Source organism: Capricornis sumatraensis, chromosome 16 (genome assembly GCF_032405125.1).
Source record: "Capricornis sumatraensis isolate serow.1 chromosome 16, serow.2, whole genome shotgun sequence".
Lineage (NCBI taxonomy): Eukaryota > Metazoa > Chordata > Mammalia > Artiodactyla > Bovidae > Capricornis > Capricornis sumatraensis.
Genome location: NC_091084.1, coordinates 24,109,516 through 24,129,220, shown reverse-complemented (window position 1 = coordinate 24,129,220; position 19,705 = coordinate 24,109,516). Strand labels below are relative to the sequence as shown.

The following is a 19,705-nucleotide window of genomic DNA, read 5'->3' as shown; positions in this document are numbered from 1 at the left end:
ACTGAGTGGGGAGAAAAAAGAAAAAAGAGACAGAATGGTGTGAGACTAGAGTAGGATGTTGCCAAAGTAATCACCAGATGCTAGTGCTTAATATAAACTGTACCAAAGAAGATATGCAAATATATCCTACACGCATTTAAAAATTCACATTTTAAAAGTTATCTGCCGGCTATCCTATAGGAAAAAATTAGATTAAGACTAGCGCCATCTAGTGGATATTTTGGAAGTGACCCTAAGTTTTTCTCTGATTACACAAAACACTTGTAAATGCCCATGTGTCTCTGGTCTGCCACTCATAATGCGCTAGGGTTGCACATGACTAATTCCACTCATGAAATAATCTTTCTCCAGGATCCCTGGGTCTCGCTGTAAGAAGTCGCCACATTTCTAACAAAGACGTTTCTATCTCCCAACTGATGTCCCTCTGCTTCTGAAGAATGTATACAAAATCAAACACTGCAATTCTTCTTTTAAAAAGTAAGTTATTATTTAAAATGTCCACATCTTTTGACCTAGCATTCTACTTCCGGAACTCTATCCTAAGGGAAAAAAGTCTTAAATGAGAAGATCAATTAGTTATTTACAATGTGGGGCTTCCCTGGTGGCTCAGTTTGGTTCAGTTTGTAAGGAATCCACCTCCAGTGCAGGAGACCCGGGTTCGATCCCTGGGTTGGGAAGATCCCCTGGAGAAGGGAATGGCAACCCACTCTAGTATTCTTGCCTGGAGAATCCCATGGACAGAGGAGCCAGGCGGGCTACAGTCCACGAGGTTGCCGAGTCAGACACGACCGAGCAACCAAGCACTGACACATTTATAATGCAGGGAGAGGAACCGACAAATCCAGCAACAAAGAGAAGGTCAAGGAAATTACAGCTGTTATGATGAATACCAGACATTTGTATTCATATTCAAACAAACATTTTAGCAATTTCATATTAATAAACATGAAGGTAAAAAAGCAAAAGGTAAAAACTGTGTGCATATGATCTCAAATATGTAAATAATATATATAGAAAAAAAGACCAGAGGAAAATATTCTACAATATTAACAGGATTGCTTCTATATGGAAGGATTATGTTTTTTAAAGAAATGCAGTATTTCCCAACTTCTCTATGATTCATGTACACTGTTTATATAATAAATGTTGTTGAAATCTTTTAAACAACCCATATATTCTGACTGCTGCGGCTGTTAGTCACTAAGTTGTGTCCAACACTTTTGTGACCATGGACTGTAGCCCGCCAGGCTCCTCTGTCCATGGGATTTTTTGATTAATTGCTTGAAATTTTCAACCTCTGCCTGATTTTATTAATTCCAGAAAAAGATAATAATCAAGTGAGCCAGTCTTCCCACAAGAAGGGGAAGCTAGAAAAGAAAGCAAACATATTACAGTTTTGTTCCAGGATCTGAATCCTGATGGAGAAATCCCCCAGTTGTTGAGTTATACTGAAATTCCATTAACGTCATCACACTTCTCTCAATAGAATGCCAGAAACTTACAGAGGGCTCTGCTGGCAGCAGGGAGTTACAGAGTCTCATAACCACTTGGGTACCCATCTTCAGAATCCCCAGAAGAATCCCCAGATCAGGGCCACCTTAAAATAGGAGGGGAAAGATACAGGCAAAGATACAGGTCAGGAAAAAAATTCCAAAAGTTAAACCTATTTAGAGGGGTCAGGTTCCTACTCCAGGCTAACCCATTTAAGTCATCTGGAAGTATAAAAAAATAGGACCCCAGTTAGCAGGAAATCCAGCCCAAGATACTATAATTACAACAGAGCTATCCCAATGGCATTTTAAATACTAATCATTTAGGTTTTAATAGTGAAAAAGCAAAAACAAATGCTTCCCTATCATCAGTCAAGGAAGAATGCATTTTCCCTCTACCCTAAATGTATCATTCTGTTGATGGAAATAATCAATAAACAATCTATAATAGGAGTAGAAAGGAATTTTATTTGAGCCAACCTGACGACTATAACCCAGAGATAGCCTCTCAGATAAATCGAAGCAACTGCTCTGGAGAAGCATAATTATCAGCACAGTTTTAAATCTTGTCAGAACAAAGAACATCAAAGAAGTCAGAGGTTCATTCCTTCAAGTTTTCAAAAAAACAGATCAGCATGTACACAGGAAGTCAGTTTGGCCTTGGCGCTTGGGAAGGGAATCATCATCGAAGGAGTAACAGCACTGGTGTCCCAGGAAGAGACGCATTTAACCTTTATTTTTAACATGCATGTTCTGTATTTCTAGTCAGCGCACCCTTTTCTATAATGATTAAAGCAGATGTAAAATATATGTTTGATAAGGCGCAAGCAGGTTGTTTTAGTTAGCACAAAATTCAATTAAATCATCTATAAGTTGGAATGACTTTCTCAAACCTCAATATGTGAAAATTTCCTCCATTAAGTCAAAAACCATAGAAAGGATTCTGAAGACAATGAGGAGAAATAACCAGGAGCTCTGCTTCTGACTCACTTTTCCCTGCATCCTCAAGAATTCAGTTTTAACCTAGAATGGGAGCACTTATATTTCAAGGCAGAAATTTTTATAAAGCACTTGAAGTTTAGAAAGGGCTATTACCTATATCAACTTTATTTGAAATAACCCTTGGAAACAGAGTTCATTTTATTATCCACAACTAATAACAGGTGAGTGGGTTGTTCTCCCGATCAGTAGCGCAGGCGGGGTTCTAGCCACGTCTGAATCCACAGGCACTAATTCTGTGCCAGAGGACACAGAAGATAATAGTGGTGACAATGATGATAGCAGCAGCCAACGTTTGTCCACATACTATGAACTCTTCCGAGTGCTTTAAATTCCCACACTCTAAGAAATTGATCCTATTGTATCTGACTTTTTTTTTTGCTGCCATTCCATTTTTCAATACTCTATCCATTTTAAGGAATCTTTCCTCCCAAGAACAAAGCCAGGGGCCGAGGTATTTGGGGAGAATGGTGTACAGCTTGAGAAAGGGAAGTCTTCAAGCTCTAAAAGTATGACTCAAGGACAGCACTCTTATGAACATGCAAAAGCTCTGAGAGGGTTTAAACCTGAAACTTCCACCTCCTTCCCACCACACCCTCACCCTTCCGTTTGCCCCCAGTTCTGTTCTGGGAAGTTTAACCGGTGATGATAATATTTTCCAGGTACACACCACCTTTCAGCACCTACCTTTTAAAGCGTCGATGTGTCTGGTTCCGCATCTTCGTCCCCAGCCTTTCTGAGAACCGCCTCCTCCCGCTGTAGCGTCGCCTCTGCGTGCCCGTTGCCATGGTGACGGCAGAGCCCGGCCTGGACCGATCCGCCTCCAGAGGGCGGGAGCCTGCCTTCATCCTCCCGGGCTCCGCCCCCTACGGCTCTGACCCCGCCCCCTGCTTGTCCAGACCCGCCTCCTAATGGCCCAGAGCGTATTGCCTGCCAGGCTTCACCACGCCTCCTGCCGGCCAGGCCCCGCCTCCTGAGGGCCAGAACTCCGCCCCTTGCCCGTCTAGACCTACCTCTTGCTGGCTCGGACCCCGCCTCCTGATTCCCAGAACCCTGCCCCCTGCCTACTAGACCCACCTCTTACCGGCCCAGACCCCACCCCGGAGCTCCGCCTTTCGCAGCTGGGAAGCAGCCTTCAGTGTGTGCCAACCGCACCCGGGGGGCTCTGCTTCCGTAGCAGCCGGTACGGCGTTGGAAAGTGGTTGGTCTTCCTTACCGCCCTGAGGCTGAATGAGAGCTCGCAGACCTCCACCCAAGAAAACGCACCAACCAGGTTCCTTATGCGATTTATTGATCCTAACGGCTCCGCACCCCTGAGAGAAAACAGTCCAGCTTAAGGGGAAGTTTCTGGGCCTCGAAGTGCTGTCGACATCAGTGACTTGACGTCCTTGCAATCGATGGTCCGAAAACACTTGCTTAAGTCCCTGCCCTCACTTGTTTGTGTAGGGTCTGGATCCTTTTGACCCAGCCTCTGAGGAATTTGCCCAACCCAGATCTAGGAGCTGTGTACAAGAGCTCTGAATGCTTCCCAGAGCACCTCTTCTTCAGCTTTGGACCTGAAGGTGTGTAGAAGGGATACCATCAAATGAACTCCAACAAAGTCAGCTCAACTGCAAGTGCTTCAAGGGTAACCTGTTCTTTCTGCACTTTCCCAGAAGGCAGGAGAAAAGATAGGGGTCAAAACCCCACCTTCTTGCACACTCAACCTAGCGCCCTCATTCTGTACAACTCCATCCACCCCCAGGTAACTCAAATACGACTCCAAGCAAATGGTGGCAAATAAGAGATAGGCCGAGGCAGAGCACAGGACTGGGAGTTTGCAATTCCGGGGGCTCTGGAGTTCTTTAAGCCTAAAACGTGTCCACTGTTCCTAGGCTGCCAGCCAGTCCCCTAAGCCATAGTGATGAAATGATGCCAACAGATACCTCCCCCATCAGGGCTCACACAAGGGTCCTGTTCTTGCTGTCATAGCGAGGTGTGACCTGGGGGAAGCGAAGGGTCGCATACTCTGTGGCATTTTTTAACTGCAGGTGCTTCACCTCCTGGACAGAGCGTGGCTGGGGAAGTCTGTACAGTTGAATGTCTGCATAATACAAGCTGCTGTCCTCCGACCTGAGGCTTTGGCGACTCCTCTCCTGAGACGCAAGCTGCCTTAACACCTGCTCGTACGTGTGTCCCATTGTGTCATGGTCCTGAGAGGAACGAACAGCATTAAGGGAGATTCTTGGCTTGGTTGCTCCCTTTCCCCCTCTGTCTCAGGCTGGACAAGCTGAGTCCTGGGGTGCCAGGTCTGAACGGCCTCCTAGCAGGGACCGAGGCTTGTCATTACCTTCGTGTCATTCAGTTGCCGCCACCGCTCATGCTGCGGCTGCTGCCCACTCAGTGTTCGTCTTGCTTGGCTCCCTGAGAGGAAGAAATCCGACTTTAATCCGCTTCTCTTCTGTCTCTATTGAAACTGCCGTCTTCAAATCTCTGTTAAATTATTACGGTGGGCTTCTGACGAATCTCCCTGCCTCTCCTCTCATCTCTCACTTCCACCATTCCCACATCCAAACTCCTTAGCAGAGTATACAACCTGGCTCTTTTACGATCTGCCAATAATACCTTGCATCCTAATGTTTCAGCGGCCCCTAACATAATTTTACAATTTTACGTTGGGACTTCCTTGATGCTCCAGTGGTTAAGAATCCACCTTCCAATGCAGGGAATACAGGTTCAATCTCTAGTCAGGGAACTAAGATCCCCACATGCCAGAGGAGCAGCTAAACCCGTGTGCCATAACAGAGTCCTCGCACTGCAACAAAGACCCAGCACAGCCAAAATAAAATAAAGTAAAAATAAAAAAAACCCAAAACAATTATATATTGAGAGCCCATGGTATACCAGGCTCTGTGCCCGCATTCTGGGGATAGAAGGATGAGTTGGCTGTTTTCTCCACTGCAGGGAACTTGCAGTCTACCAGGAGAGACAAAAGTATACAGACTATTACAGTGCAATGTGGTAAGAGCTCAGCTACAGCAAACATTTGATCACTTTTCATAAAGTCACTCTCTTCTCTCTCTTCTTATTTCTGCATGCTCCCTGCTTCTCTTCCACCTTATAAACTTGCTATTATTCCTTCAACATGGGTGCTTTCCCCCCTTCTGTAACAGCCTGAGTGTGGTGCTGTTGGGAGCACTGGTGCATGGCATTACGTACGAGTCTTTGTTTATGTGTATCTCTCTCTCAAACTTGATTTTCAGCTCTTCTAGGGCCAGACCTCAGTGTACCCTTCCCCTCATGCCTCTCTGCCTCCTCCAGATCCTGCAGAGTGCTTCACATACACTATAAGTGTTCTGTAAATTTTTGCTGGATGAATGAAAGAATGAACAACCAACCTTGCTACTCTGTGATAATGGGAAGGATGAGGTTCAGAGTTTCAGAGGTGGTCTGGAACACAGTAACCTAAAGATCTCTTTGGTGGAGTATCTCCCTTTAGTCTTGCTCCACCTTATACTCTTTCTTAAGACGCTGGTTCTATTATCCTCTTTTCTCTAATATGCACTCCCCTCCGCACTCCCCACCCCCAACTCCCATTACCTATTTTCTTCTTCTTCTGTAAAGTTGATGTACAGCCCCTGTGAAAGGAAAAACAGATCGCCCATGTGTAAGAACCTGGCCTCTGTCTTCCTTCCTACATCCTTTGCTCTGTGCTCTCCTTAGCATTCTGGTGGGATGACTTTGCCTCACCTCCCTCTAACAAAGATTCACCCTGAGCCAGCCCCAAAACATTTCTCAAGGGTACCACACTTCTCCCAAGGGGATGGTTCTGGAAGGTGGAGTGGTACAACTGACACAACCAAACCCAAAATATAGCCCCAGGCAAGCAGGCGCTACATGCCAGGGATGTAGTTGGGTTGAGGGCTATTCTGGGATTGTCTAACAGGCTAACCCCAGCAGAGGGTAAGGAAATCCTGCCAAATAAGGGGATATTCCTGGATTCAGAGACCCTCTTGCTTTTCCTTTCGCTTCTTTTTTTCAGGGTCTCTGTCAACCCAGGATTCTTATCCTGGGAGTCACAGAAGCTGCCACAACCAGGGCTGACTAATTAAGGCTCCACAAAGCCCCTTTCCTGACAGGTGACCTCCATCCCTGCTTCTTTGTCCTTGTTTCTAATTAACAGAGAGAGAGAGACGTTTAACCTTTGAAGTCCATAGCCCAGGAAGCTCTGAATTTGGTGAGTGACTCAGCTATACTGCCTTCCCTGCAGGACAGCTCTCTTATACTTATTTCTGAGCCCCTAGGGTCCCTGATGGAGCCAGCATGTCTGCGTGATTGTCAACTGCGTGATGGCCAGAGAACAACACTTGTCTGAGGAAATAGGCTGAATACTTCGTGGCTTACTCCAGCTGCTTTTTCTTGCTAGTACCTTTCCAGCTCTCACCAGAGCCAGCTCTATTTGTCTGACTTCTGTCTCCCCAAGGAAGTTTCCTTCTTTAGCTAATTAAAAAGAAAGGGGGAAGAGGACTTGTAAATCATGTTCATTTTACTACTGTAGAAAACTTGGGATTTTTCCACACATATCTGACAGAGGTTCGTGTTTTGGTTTGATTTTTGGTTTTAATGCAGCTTACTGAGTTGAGAGCAATCAGTCTCCATCCAAACTCTACAGGTGGTTCAGAAAAAAAAGCTTTGAAACTATTTCTGGGTCTGTCTACTTCCTCTTCTGCCACTTCAGCTCTTCCTTTCTCTTACCATTGCATAAGCATAGCCTAATCCTAGCCTCTAAGTCCTTGCCCCTGGTCACTATTCTCTTCCTACTTACTTCTACTTAAACTGATAAAATAATAATGCTAAAATAAGATGCACTTGGGTGACTCAGATTTAGTGAGCAGAGCCTGTTCCCAAGTTGGATGTTGCACAATGCCTGGACATGAACCCAGATTGAATACTCAGTTAGACTCGTGGGTGATAGGATTTTATTTTTAGCTCAGAATTAAGGAAACCAAATGAGTACTCTCCTATATTGGTAGTAAGAATAAAAATTGGTGCAATTTTTCTAGAATGCACTTGGCAATAAGTATGAGAGGCCTTAAACATAAACGTATGTAACCACTGATGTAGCAGTTCCAACCTATAATCAGATATGGATACAATGGATATTTATTATAGCATTATTTATAATTTCAAAAAATAGGAAATATCCTAAATGTCCAACATTGGGAACTAACTAAATAAATGGCATCTCCAATCAATGGAATATCATACATCAATTTAAGAAAGATGTTGGAAGAACACCTAATAGCATGGAAATTTTTCCTCTTTATTAAGATAATAAAAAGCCAATATGTTTTGGGATAAAAACTATGCATATAAGAATTTAAAAAGGATTACGTGGAAATACACTGAAATGTTCCTATCATCTCTGGGTGCTTATATTTATGGTTGTTTCTTACTTTCTGCTCTTTGGTATATTCCAAATGTTCTACAATGAATATGTATTACTTTTGTAATCAGAAAAAAATTTTTTATAAAAATCTTTTCAATTGTCATAGTGCCTTTAAGTTTCTGGAAGTTTGAGAAATAGAGAAGAACAATATTTATCCAATCCTACTAATATTCAAGAGGAAAAAATATATATCTTGGTTAGGTTATTTGGTGTAGCGTTTCTAGCCCGGCTCTAGATTTAGATTGATAGTATCAGACTAGCTCTATGATCATTAGCAAGTTTTCTACTTCATGAAGCTTCCATTTTCATTTTATTTATTTGAAAAAAAATTTTTGACTGTGCCACATGGCATGCAGGATCTTAGTTCCCTGACCAATGAACAATCCCATATCCCTTGCAATACAAGTACGGAGTTATAACCACTGGACTGCCATGGAAGTCCCTCCATTTTCTTATTAAATGAAGATAATAATAGAACTTAAACCTCATGAAAGTGAAGTCGCTCAGTCACGTCCGATTCTTTGCAACCCCGTGGACTGTAGCCCACCAACCTCCTCTGTTCATGGGATTCTCCAGGCAAGAATACTGGAGTGGGTTGCCATTTCCTTCTCCAGGGGATCTTCCCGACCCAGGGACTGAACCCAGGTCTCCCGCATTGCAGGCAGACGCTTTAACCTCTGAGCCACCAGGGAAGCTCTTAAACCTCATGGCATTACTATAAAAATTAAAAAATAGATGTAAAATACTCAGCTAAGTGTCGGGTGTATAAATAAGCATTGGTCAAAGCTGACTACTATGACTACCATAATCAGAGGAAGAAATAACCAAACACGAAGGATATGAAAACTTGGGGGAAAGGGAGTGAAAGACACTTTACACCCCCTCCTTTGGAATTTTTTATGTTTCTAGATGTCTCGTGTCTATAGGATATCTCAGAGTTGTAAAAGTGCTTCATTTGTTTTTTCAATCCTGACAATATTCTGGAAAATTATTTGTTCTTGTTTTATAAATGAGCCAACCAGGGACCTAAAACTTTGGTATCTTACTTAAGAAGGCAGGGACCAAATTTCTTATTTTTACTTTGCCCTCTGACTCTACCATTACGGCCGGTACACATAGGTGTTCAATAAAATATCTCTTTAACAAGTGAATGGATACATAAATGAATAGTAGCAACAGGACCTGAATCCAATGTGCTTTTCAATGTACCTCACCTATCCCTCTAAACATGATACTTTATTCAGAAACAGGACACCCTCAAGACAGATGCAGGCCTGGAATAGTAGAAAAGAAAGCAGTGGACAGGATAAAACCAGGTCTAGTGGGTTATCGAGTCAAAAAGAAATAACAGGCCTTGAATGGTGTTGCTTGTGCTGAGCTCACATCATCAAACCATGGCTTGATACCTAGCCTAACTGGAGTTTCAACCTTCCCCAGGAGCATAGTCTTATATGGTCAGTTTGGAATTATCTGGTCAGCACCAGTGAGGTAGTCTATCACATAGACCTTTTCCATTGCCCAGAGGAAAATGAGGTCATCTGCTCTTCTCTGACCCCTCCCTCTTCTGCCTATGAAAACCTTCCATTTTGTACAGCTTCTCAGAGCTCCTTTCTACTTGCTAGATAAGATGCTACCTCATCATGAGCTCTTCGATAAAGTCAATTAAATTTTGAAAATTTACTTGGCTGAATTTTTGCTGTTGAACAACAGTGATGAAAATACTGGAAAAGAAGAATAAAGACAATTCATTTATTTTGAGGCTTTCCCATATTATCTGCTCTTCAAGTCTGTGATCTAAACAACATAGGTAGTGTTATCTAGTGTTATCTACATTATATATGAGGGAGAAGAGAAGTCACAGGATTTGCCTGAGGTCACACAGCAAACAAATGTGAAAATTATATTCCAATATTCCTTAGATATTCTTCTTCTCACTGCTACCCTTTAAAATAAATATTTCTCACACAGCAAACAAATGTGAAAGTTATATTCAAATACTCCATGGATATTCTCCTTTTCCTCACTTCTTACCCTTTTAAATAAACATTTCTCCAATTGATTTACTTTTCTGGCGAAGGTATTATGTAGTGGTTAAAAGTATGGGTTTTGAGGGACTTCCCTGGTGGTCCAGTGGTTGACTCCATGCTTCCGATGCAGGGGGCAAGAATGCCATCCCTGGTTGAAAGACTAAGATCCCACATGCTGTATAGTATAGACCAAAAAAAAAAAAAGTAGGGGCTTTGAAGTCAGACAGGTCTGAGTTGGAATCTTGGTTTATTTGCTTATTAGCCATGTGACCTCAGACAAATTAGTTTACTTCTTTGAGCCTCAGCTTCTTAGCTGTAGAACAGAAGGAGTAAGGCCACACCTCCCTCCAAATTGTTGGGGAAATTAAAGGAGATTATTAAGTGCCTGGAACATAATAAGTTCTCAAATTATTACCATTATCTGGGGGAGAAAGGAAGAGAATAAAGGGAACGAGGAGGAAGAGAAGACAAACAGAAGAAAACATCGATTCACCATTCCATTTCTGTCCTCATCATTTGGCAGACAGCTGCCTTGGCTGCGTTTTTGAGGTTTCCTGAAAGGAGGGGCACAGAATGGGGTGCTGCTCCTGGGGGTGCCAGGTGAAGAAGGTGACAGTGGGGAGTTGGCAGAGCACTACCTGCAGGCTTTCTCTTATCCTTGGGGCCTCTGTGTCCACCAGCAGAGACCTTGCCCTCCGATCTTTCCCCCTACTCACCAGCTTCTCCCGCAGCAGAGCTGGTTTCCCATGGTGCTCTATCTCCCGGGGAGCCCAGCTCTTTTTCCACAGAAAGAGGCTTGTGCATTTCCTGGTTCCCGGTTCAGCTTTCAGCAGCAGCTCCCGGGGAGCCTCTGCCAGTGTCAGATTTCAACCTAACAGGTTGGACTTTGGAAGCCACCTGCTAGATAGATTCCCAGGTGACTGCTTCCAGCCAGAGGGTAGAGGAACACACAAGAGCTCCAGGTGAGAGCGATCTCACCTTCGGGATTTGGAGCTGTTTTGAGAAGTGTGAACTCTGAGCCCTCAAGCTTCAGTAAAAAGAAACCTGAGATAGAAAAGGGTTCTGGGTTTCCTTAAGAAATGTCTCTCTACTACACCACACTGTCATTGAAATATATCCTCTATAATAAAAGTCTTACCTATGTGTCCCTAGCACTACTCAGGTTTAATTGCGTTTCACTTTGATGGTCACTGGTATCAGTCTCTTATCCTTGTCCAGAATCTGGGTTTGAAGACTGGACTCTTTTGGAAACTAAAATTTAGGGCAATGTATTCCTTTTGTATTCTCTCTTGCTAGTGGAATGAATGTGGGCAAATCACTTTTTTTCTAGGACCTGTGGAAATGAAGGACTGAACTCATCACTTAATCCCCTTTCTGATTTTATGATTGGAGTGGTCTTAGCACTTCTTAACCATTCACTTCTCCCTTGTCAGTACAGAACTATGAAATCTCCATTTAATCTCAACTCAGCTTCTCCTCCAATGACCGAAGTTAGACTCATTCCACACTCATTGGCAGCTAGGATGTAGTTGAGCAAATTCCTTAGTAGAAAATAGGGATTCTTGGAGAATTTGTGGAACCTATATGGCTTGACTTCAGTGTTCCCACCCCATCTTTAGTGTATTGTTTAAACACCCAATTATTTGTGTGTCCCTTAAGGATGTTCAGAATCCAGCACTCAGCCCTGTAATCCACAGAGTACCCTGGACCCTTCATTCTTCCTCCATCTTCTCTCTTCATGAAAAACAGGGATAAAAAGAGTGACAGCCTTATAGGATTGTGGTGAAAATTAAGTGAGATAATGTATACAAAACTCTAATCCAGGACCTGACACATGGGACCCTTTCAGTAAGTCCTAGCTATGGTTATTATTATTTTGTTCTCAGCTAATTGTTAGATGGTATAGCACCTTACTTTATTATCTGGTGCTAAACCATTGCACTAGCCTCTTATTTCACGGCCATGCTTCTCCCTGGCAAACCACTCTGCACTCTACTATTAACTGTATTGTTTTCATCCTGTTACCCAAACTTCTTAGGCTGGTACTCTAAGCCCTTCATAATCTGGTCCCTTTTCAGCTACTTTCTCTAATTTGAAGGAAAACACTTGAGATTTTTTATATGACCAGAAACTCCAAAGGAACCAGCACTGTGTTGTGGCAGTCAGAAAACCTGATACACTTTAAGCAGCATTAATAGAAGTCTAGAGCGATAAACCAGAGAAGGCAATGGCACCCCACTCCAGTACTCTTGCCTGGAAAATCCCATGGACGGAGGAGCCTGGTGGGCTACAGTCCATGGGGTTGTTAAGAGTTGGACACGACTGAGCGACTTCCCTTTCACTTTTCACTTTCATGCATTGGAGAAGGAAATGGCAGCCCACTCCAGTGTTCTTGCCTGGAGAATCCCAGGGATGGGGGAGCCTGGTAGGCTGAAGCGACTTAGCAGCAGCAGCAGAGTGATAAACAAGGGTATTGATTTTTCCACTGAAATATGTACCAGTCAGTACATAACTGGAATAACAGTTTTAGGTTTACATGTTGAATTTCAAGTTACACTGTCAAGAGGCAGTGTATTCAAAAAAAAGTTGTCTGAGTTGAAAAATCCTATAAAAGATGGTTAAAAGAATTAGGCATGTTTCACTGGGAAAGAAAACCAGTAGGAAGAAATTACTGAAATGCAGATTTTGGTTCAATAGCAGAAAGAGTTTATAACAGATGTGCCCAAAAAAAAAAAAAAAAAAAAAAAATGAAGTGAGCTACTTTATGAAGTTCTAAGCTCTCGGTCACTGAAAATGTCCCAGAAGTTGATTAATAATCTTCAAAGTGTTTGAATGGGTTGGGGATTTGGACAAAATCAGAGGTTGCAATTTTTTTCTAACTACGGAAACTTTTCTTTTAAATGAAGCTCAAGTAAAATTATAAAACAGATCAAAGCAAAGCTGTTGTAATAGGAGTCTAAAGAGGATCCTTTTAAAATTATTTTTCTTCTCAACTAGATGTTAAAATTCTTGAGAGTAGACCACAAAGGAGCATAGGTTTAAATTTATATTTACAGTGTATAACCTCCATGCCATATTACTTGGGGGTTAAATAAATGTTTGTTGAATGAGTGAACAAAAGAATGTATCAATAATTATTTCTCTAAGGCATGCTTTAATTTTTAACAGATGGCAATCTTTTAACCAAGAATTGAATTCTTTAAGTGAGGGTTCTTTTCCTGGAAGTCCACAGATCCTTAAAAGGGCATATAAATGGACCTCAAGAGCTGTGTGAATCTGTTCAGATTGTGTACCACATTTCAGAGCATGTATATTTTTCTGGTAAGAGGATCTATTGCTTTTGTAAGATTTTTTCAAAAGGGTCTATAAAAAAGTTAAGAATCAACCAACCACTTTAATGGGAGAATTTCAGATGTCCAGTACAACCTAGTAAAAGATGTATTTGGGGTAAAGGAGGTCTTCTGCGCACTCCTCCAATCATACACATTCATGGTCTCTTGATTACAGAAAGAAATTAAGAGGTCAACCCTCCAGGCCTTTTTGAATACACCATACTCCTAGTACTAAAACTCCACTTCCAAAGGAAGTTTCCCTGGCCATCATCCCCAAACCAATACCCTTGGACTGGGTGGTGGGATGCAGGGATTCCTCTCTTTGGGATATATCACAATTAGAAACAAAGGCTTTCTCTCCCAGGCAAAGGGTGGGGAAACTTTGTGGTTCAGCGACAATGGCAGAGGCTTCTGTGTCCGTGTTGCTGGCTCTGCATTCTCGATCCCTCAGAATCAGAGGCCAATTTCCGTGGGCAGACCAGGGCTTTAGGCATCTCTGCATCCAAAAGCCGTTTTCCCAACCCCTACCCAAAACAGCCAGACAGTCTGGAGACCCTTGTTTTTGTGTCTCTAATCACCAGCTCAGACAGTGCCCTCCGGGCTGTTTGGATGACATATCCCTTTCCCCTCCCAGGATCACACTCTCTTTTGTTGCACTGTGAGAAAATCCTGGCCAGGAATTTGATGTGGAGCCAGTGTCAGCTTCCGGGTGTGATCTCAGCATCCACGTGTGAGTCCAGAGCGCTGTGAAATTGGGTCCACCTAACTGAGGACCTTTTTGTCTCCTTCCCTGCCCATGCCCTCCTCCAGGCCACAGAATAGGGAACAGTACAACAGGCCCTGAGATTTGGGTTTATTCAGCTCCACCCAAAACTAAACGAAAAATACAAACAAAAAAAATGCTATGACACGTCCCAAGGGACCAAACCATACATTGTGACCATGCACGTTTCCCTTCCCCCAAGGATGCGGCTACCTCCCGGGTGCTGGGCAGCTGCTTCTATCACGGGCCGGGAACTACTAGAAAGGGGTTCAGTGGGTGCGGGTCTGTGGCGCTCAGGGCTCAACACCGACGGCCTCCTCCTCTTCCTCTGGATCAGGGGGCGCTGGGAGCAGGGAGACGTAGACCTCGTTGACCTCTGTGTCCAAATGTCGGCCGCCCCGAGGCGCCTCCAGGTTGAGGATGCCGTCGTGGGAGAGCGCGGCGCGGACCCGCCAGGGGTCAACGTCAGCGGGCAGGACGTAGGTGCGGCAGAACTCGCGCGACACGAAGCCGTGGCGGTCCAGGCGCTGCGGGTGCCGGGCGGACACCTCCAGGAGGTTGTCCACAGTCCTCACGGTCACCTCATCTGGGGTAAAGTGGCTCACGTCCAGAAACGCCTGGAACTTGCCCTCGCTGAGCCGAAGCTCGGAGGCCCCTGCCCGGCTGCCCTCCCCAGCTGGCGCGGCCCGGGGCCGGACATAGTAGCCGTGGTAGAGGGTAGGGGTCAGGATCTCTTCTGGCAGGAGGCCTGCGGGACAGGGAGAGAGAGAAGGCGAGAGGGCGGGATGAAGGAGGATGAGGTGAGAGACCAGGAGGCCTGCGGGGGCGGCAGCCGAGGAAGGAGAAGCAGGGGAGGGTCCCGCAGGCTGCAGGGAGGCGGCTGGGGAGAGGGGCTGGAGAAAGCGGATACACTGGGGTAGAGGAGAGCAAGGCAAACCCGGTCCGGGTGGGACGAAGAGGGGGGAAAGGACCTGGGGGGCGGGGAGGGGGGCGGGGTGGGGGGGCGCCTGGGGGCAGATTCCGAGCCCTGCGGGCAGCATCTGCACCGAGGCCAATGGGGTGGGACATGACTTGCCCCAGGAGTTCAGTTAAGCCCGGAGTGGGGTGGAGGCCAGTTTACCATTGGGAGGTCAGCCCAGAATCTCCGAAGGTGGGGGTGGGAGGCAAGGGGGGTGGGGTGGCGTCCGTGCCATACCTTCCCCGAAGCGCTGCTCGCCCAGGCGGCTCGGGTTGGCAAACTCGTACTCGGCGGTGGCCGGGTGGGCATGTGGTACCGAGCGGCCCGACATGGCTGCAGACGCGCCGGCGGCCCCGGTCCGAGGTGCGGCCCCAACAGGCGCGGCGGGACCCCTCCAGCTGCCGCGGAGCCGGGGCGCGGCGGGGGTGGGGGCGGGGTCTACACCACCCAAAATAGTGCGGAGCCCGGGGGGAGGGGCGGCGAGCGCCCGCGACCAGCGTGTGACCCGCGCCGCCTGGACCCCCGTCCCCTCCCCTGCACACCCTTCAGCTGTCGCAAGCCTCCCCCCACTGCACCTCCACCCCCCCTTCCCCCCGCACCGGGACAGCTGGGGGTCGGGGCTGGGGAGCGAGCCGGCGTGGAGAGGCTGCTGCCCACGGCCGGGAGAGGCCTCCCTGAGACCCTCACCAACAGTTTGCACGTTTTTCTCCACCTCCTCTTCTACTCTCCAGTGGCAGACAACCGGCACCCCACTTCATACAGCTCTCCCCTCGGTTTGAGGCTCTGCCAGCCGCGGAAAGTGAAAGATGCAAACAACTTTCTACCCTTTCTTTGGGGGTGGGGTGACGAGCCTTCCCCGCCGAATGTCAGGGTCCTCTCTGAACCCAGTGCAACCCAGGGCACTACGTGGAAACCTGCCACAGCCATGCTGGTGGTCACTGCTCTCCCCCAGGGACCCACAAAGAGTTAATGTCCCTGGGGCCCAGCCTAGGAAGATTCCAGTTCCTGCCCAGGCCCAAGATAGCTGCTGGCCCCATTCCCTTGGCATGCAGGGCGGCAGGGGAGGAGGAGGGGCACACTGCCCGCCGCTTGGGATTCCTGACTCAGTCCCAACTCCAGAGGAGGCGGTGGGGGTGGGTGCCATTGGGTGTGGACAGAAAGCTAGTGAAACAAGACCAGGACAGGTCACTGGCCAGCTCAGGCGCGTTTGTATTTCTCTTTTCTTAGCTCAGTGAGTACTGGGTATGTGTCATACTGCCAAATCCCCAATCACAAGTCCTCATGAACGGGCGGTGAGCTGGGATAATAAAACCCCTGACATCACCATTCCAGAAGCTTCACAAGACTGCGTATATAAGGGGCTGGCCGTAGCTGCGGCTGAAGGAGCTGACCAGCCAGCTGACGCCCCACACTCATCTAACCACCATGGATATCGCCATCCACCACCCCTGGATCCGCCGCCCCTTCTTCCCTTTCCACTCTCCCAGCCGCCTCTTTGACCAGTTCTTTGGTGAGCACCTGTTGGAGTCTGATCTCTTCCCAGCTTCTACTTCCCTGAGCCCCTTCTACCTTCGGCCGCCCTCATTTCTGCGGGCACCCAGCTGGATTGACACTGGCCTCTCAGAGGTAAGTCTCCCCTTTGCCCGGACAGGAGAGTTCATTCTGGAACCTTCTGGAAGCATCTCCATCCACTGTCCTTTTCCTCCTGGCCTAAAACTATGCGTAAGGCTCCTACATGTCTTAGGCACTTGTGTGTCCTGCAGTGAAGACAGATGAGGTCCCTAGTTCCTCTCTTCCCCAGTCACCAATTTTTATTTGGTGTCCTCCTCTGTATCCTATTTGCTACATTTTCCATGCACGATGAAGGTCATTCTCTATTCCTTATCTTCTGGGTAGGATGTCCCTTTCTGGTTTGGTTCATAACAATCTACAGGGAAAGAGTTGCCTTCAGACTCCTTTGCTCACCTCTTCTAACACCTCACACTACTGACAAATACTGTCATCTCAAGTTTCAGAGCCAGGAAGACAGTCTTGCCTCATCCTGAGCTTTCCACCCCTGCTGCATGGAGCTGGAGACAGCAACCACTATTTTCTTCCTTCTTATTCCCTGGTCTATGATTTTCCGGGTTTCTAAGGGTTGTGACAGGGCACTGGCCTGGGTCCAAGCCTAATGAGGATAGAATGTAGGTCCACTTTAGGGACCCCCCCCCAATTGTCCTAAGACGGTGGGAGAATGGGGTGGACAGATAAGAGTGACAGAAGCTGTCACAGATAACACTCTGGTTTAAAAATATTCAAGTGTGAGTAAACAGGAGCTGACTGGGCAAGGGCTTTGGAAGGACAATGGGAGCTAGCAGAACATTCCAGATTGAGTGGGTGGGAAAGTTGGCAGAGACCTGAGTAAGAAGAAGGGGCCTTTGTCTCACAGACAAACGACAAGGCCAGGCATTGGGTTGGAGAAGCAGCAGAAGGCACGCCGCGACCCATCCTTGTGCTTTGTCGCCTGGGTGGCCTGTCTCCTTCCCTGTCCCTGTAAATAAAGTTTGGGCCTGATGACCAAGTGGTGTGCCTGGGGTACCACTATGGTGATGCCCCTGAGCCAGAGGGCATGTTTATTCAAAAAGGAATTTTTAGCTAAAAAGAGGAGGATAAACTACCTGGACAGAGAGCAAACCTGTAGAATGATGAGATTGTACTAGTATCATTTACATTCCTACCCTCCTTTCTCTTACCCCGTCCCCACCTTGCTATTTCCAGATGCGTCTGGAGAAGGACAGATTCTCTGTCAACCTGGATGTGAAGCACTTCTCCCCAGAGGAACTCAAGGTCAAGGTGCTGGGAGATGTGATTGAGGTGCATGGCAAACATGAAGAGCGCCAGGTATGTAGCTGACTTTCTCTTCTGCTGTTTTTCCAGGGCATGCTATATGCCAGATACTGCCCTCAGCCCCTGAGGCCGGCAACATTCCAGTCCTAAGCCATTTGGGTCAGGAACAGGGATAAACCTGTTGTTGTTTTGGCCAGATCTTTGTTGCTTATTTTGATTTGATTGCCTCAGGGACAGATGGGATGTTAACTTCCTGTTTAAGCCAGTGGTTCTCAACTTTGCCAAAGTTAAAATTACCAGAGGAATTTAAAAAAAAATGCTTAGGCATATCCCAAATCATTTAAATCAAGAGTTTTTAAAAGCTCCCTAGGGAATTCTAATGGATAGTCAAGGCTAAAGACCACTGATTTAAATAGTGGTTTCAGACATCTGATTGTTTTACGTAATTGTATTAACTGCATGCACTTGGAAGGCCCTTGAATTTGAGACTTTTCTTTTAGGTATTCCAGAAGTCACTTCTCTTTAGCCCATCTTAATGCTAAACTACTTCGTTTGCCTAAATTTCAGAGCTGTACTCAGCTCCTAATACGCTAGACCCATGTGGAAATCAGTTGACAGCCCGTCTAAATAAATGCTTGAGGTTCATGAGGTATAAAGGTTGGGGATGGAATTCTTCAGAATTCTAAACAATGAGATAACTTCTCGTTACTTTCTGGGAGAGTTTTTCAGTGAGTTTGCTTCTTACTGATTAGTTATAACACTGTAACTTGTGCATCCAATAGTACAGTGTGAGGTCCTCAGGCTGTTTCAGTTTTGCTATGATTTAATTTAGATCAGAGTCTCCTGGGTGTAGTCTTTATTATTGTTTTTGTTATTATCATTATTAGATCTATTGGTCTGGAACATTCCTGAAGCATCAGGACAATTTTGGGGCTTCCTTAAGAGATTCAAGTTTTAAATCGAGATGATATTCCAAATCCTGTAGGCCCAACAAACATTGATCTAAAACCTTTGGGAAATACCGCTGAACATATCCACAGCTCAGGGCTTGGAGAGCTAAGAAGTCTGACTGTTCAGACCTCTCAGATTCTCACTGGTAGGAGTGACCACTTAAGCAATTCCATCATAGACCGAACAGAACAACCATTTCACTTTCTCTCATGTTGCCATGCATTTGGCCACAGCTAAGGGGAAGGAAGATGTCTGAGTTCTCGACAAGTGATGCTATTTCCTGTTCTTATCTACCTCTTTCCTTCTTCTCTTGATTTAGGATGAACATGGTTTTATCTCCCGAGAGTTCCACAGGAAATACCGGATCCCAGCTGACGTGGACCCTCTCACCATTACTTCATCCCTGTCGTCTGATGGGGTCCTCACTGTGAATGGACCAAGGAAACAGGCCTCCGGCCCTGAGCGCACCATTCCCATCACCCGTGAAGAGAAGCCGGCTGTCACTGCAGCCCCCAAGAAGTAGATGCCCTTTCTCTAACTGCGTTTTTTAAAACAAGAAAAGTTCCCCACCATTGAATGAAAACCTTGTGACTAGTGCTGAAGCTTATTAATGCTAAGGGCAGGCCCAAATTATTAAGCTAATAAATATCATTCAGCAACAGATACCTGTCTTGCATTTGAATATTTTGTTAATCATCACATAATGTTTTAGGGGGCTCCAGGGATATTAGAGTCTGAATGACTGTTTCCAACTCTTACTAATGGGATAAATTTAGAAAACCACTTAAAACCTTACGGTCTTTAAGTCTTCCATTTATAACATGGGGTGCTTATTCCTACACTCATTGTAAAGAGTAAATTAAGGAGAAAAAGTAGGTAAAGCTCTTGGCAGAGCTCAAAGAAGATCAGTTCCTTTCCTCTCCTCCTTCCT

General features: G+C 45.8%; 3 protein-coding genes across 5 annotated transcripts; 1 reads left to right on the top strand and 2 right to left on the bottom strand.

Moving 5' to 3' along the window:
* Positions 1 to 3,907: 3,907 nt before the first annotated feature.
* Positions 3,908 to 10,769, bottom strand: C16H11orf52 (chromosome 16 C11orf52 homolog). Its single transcript, XM_068989193.1, has 4 exons — positions 10,661 to 10,769; positions 6,069 to 6,106; positions 4,819 to 4,892; positions 3,908 to 4,681 (listed from the first exon to the last, which is right to left on the bottom strand). The coding sequence occupies exons 1-4, from the start codon at positions 10,690 to 10,692 to the stop codon at positions 4,430 to 4,432; spliced, it is 396 nt and encodes a 131-aa protein (XP_068845294.1). The 5' UTR covers positions 10,693 to 10,769; the 3' UTR covers positions 3,908 to 4,429.
* A 3,563-nt stretch (positions 10,770 to 14,332) lies between these two features.
* On the bottom strand, positions 14,333 to 15,328 carry HSPB2 (heat shock protein family B (small) member 2). Its single transcript, XM_068988454.1, has 2 exons — positions 15,235 to 15,328; positions 14,333 to 14,787 (listed from the first exon to the last, which is right to left on the bottom strand). Exons 1-2 carry the CDS (start codon positions 15,326 to 15,328, stop codon positions 14,333 to 14,335), a joined length of 549 nt encoding a protein of 182 aa, XP_068844555.1.
* On the top strand, positions 14,566 to 19,385 carry CRYAB (crystallin alpha B). Of its 3 annotated transcripts, none has more exons than XM_068988456.1 (4): positions 14,566 to 14,839; positions 16,330 to 16,623; positions 17,755 to 17,877; positions 19,094 to 19,385. In XM_068988456.1, the coding sequence occupies exons 2-4, from the start codon at positions 16,423 to 16,425 to the stop codon at positions 19,295 to 19,297; spliced, it is 528 nt and encodes a 175-aa protein (XP_068844557.1). In that variant the 5' UTR covers positions 14,566 to 14,839; positions 16,330 to 16,422; the 3' UTR covers positions 19,298 to 19,385. The 3 variants fall into 3 exon arrangements, with proteins under 3 accessions (XP_068844557.1, XP_068844558.1, XP_068844556.1); XM_068988457.1 differs by having other exon boundaries at positions 14,720 to 14,756; XM_068988455.1 differs by lacking the exon at positions 14,566 to 14,839 and having other exon boundaries at positions 16,184 to 16,623.
* The last annotated feature ends 320 nt before the right edge of the window (positions 19,386 to 19,705 follow it).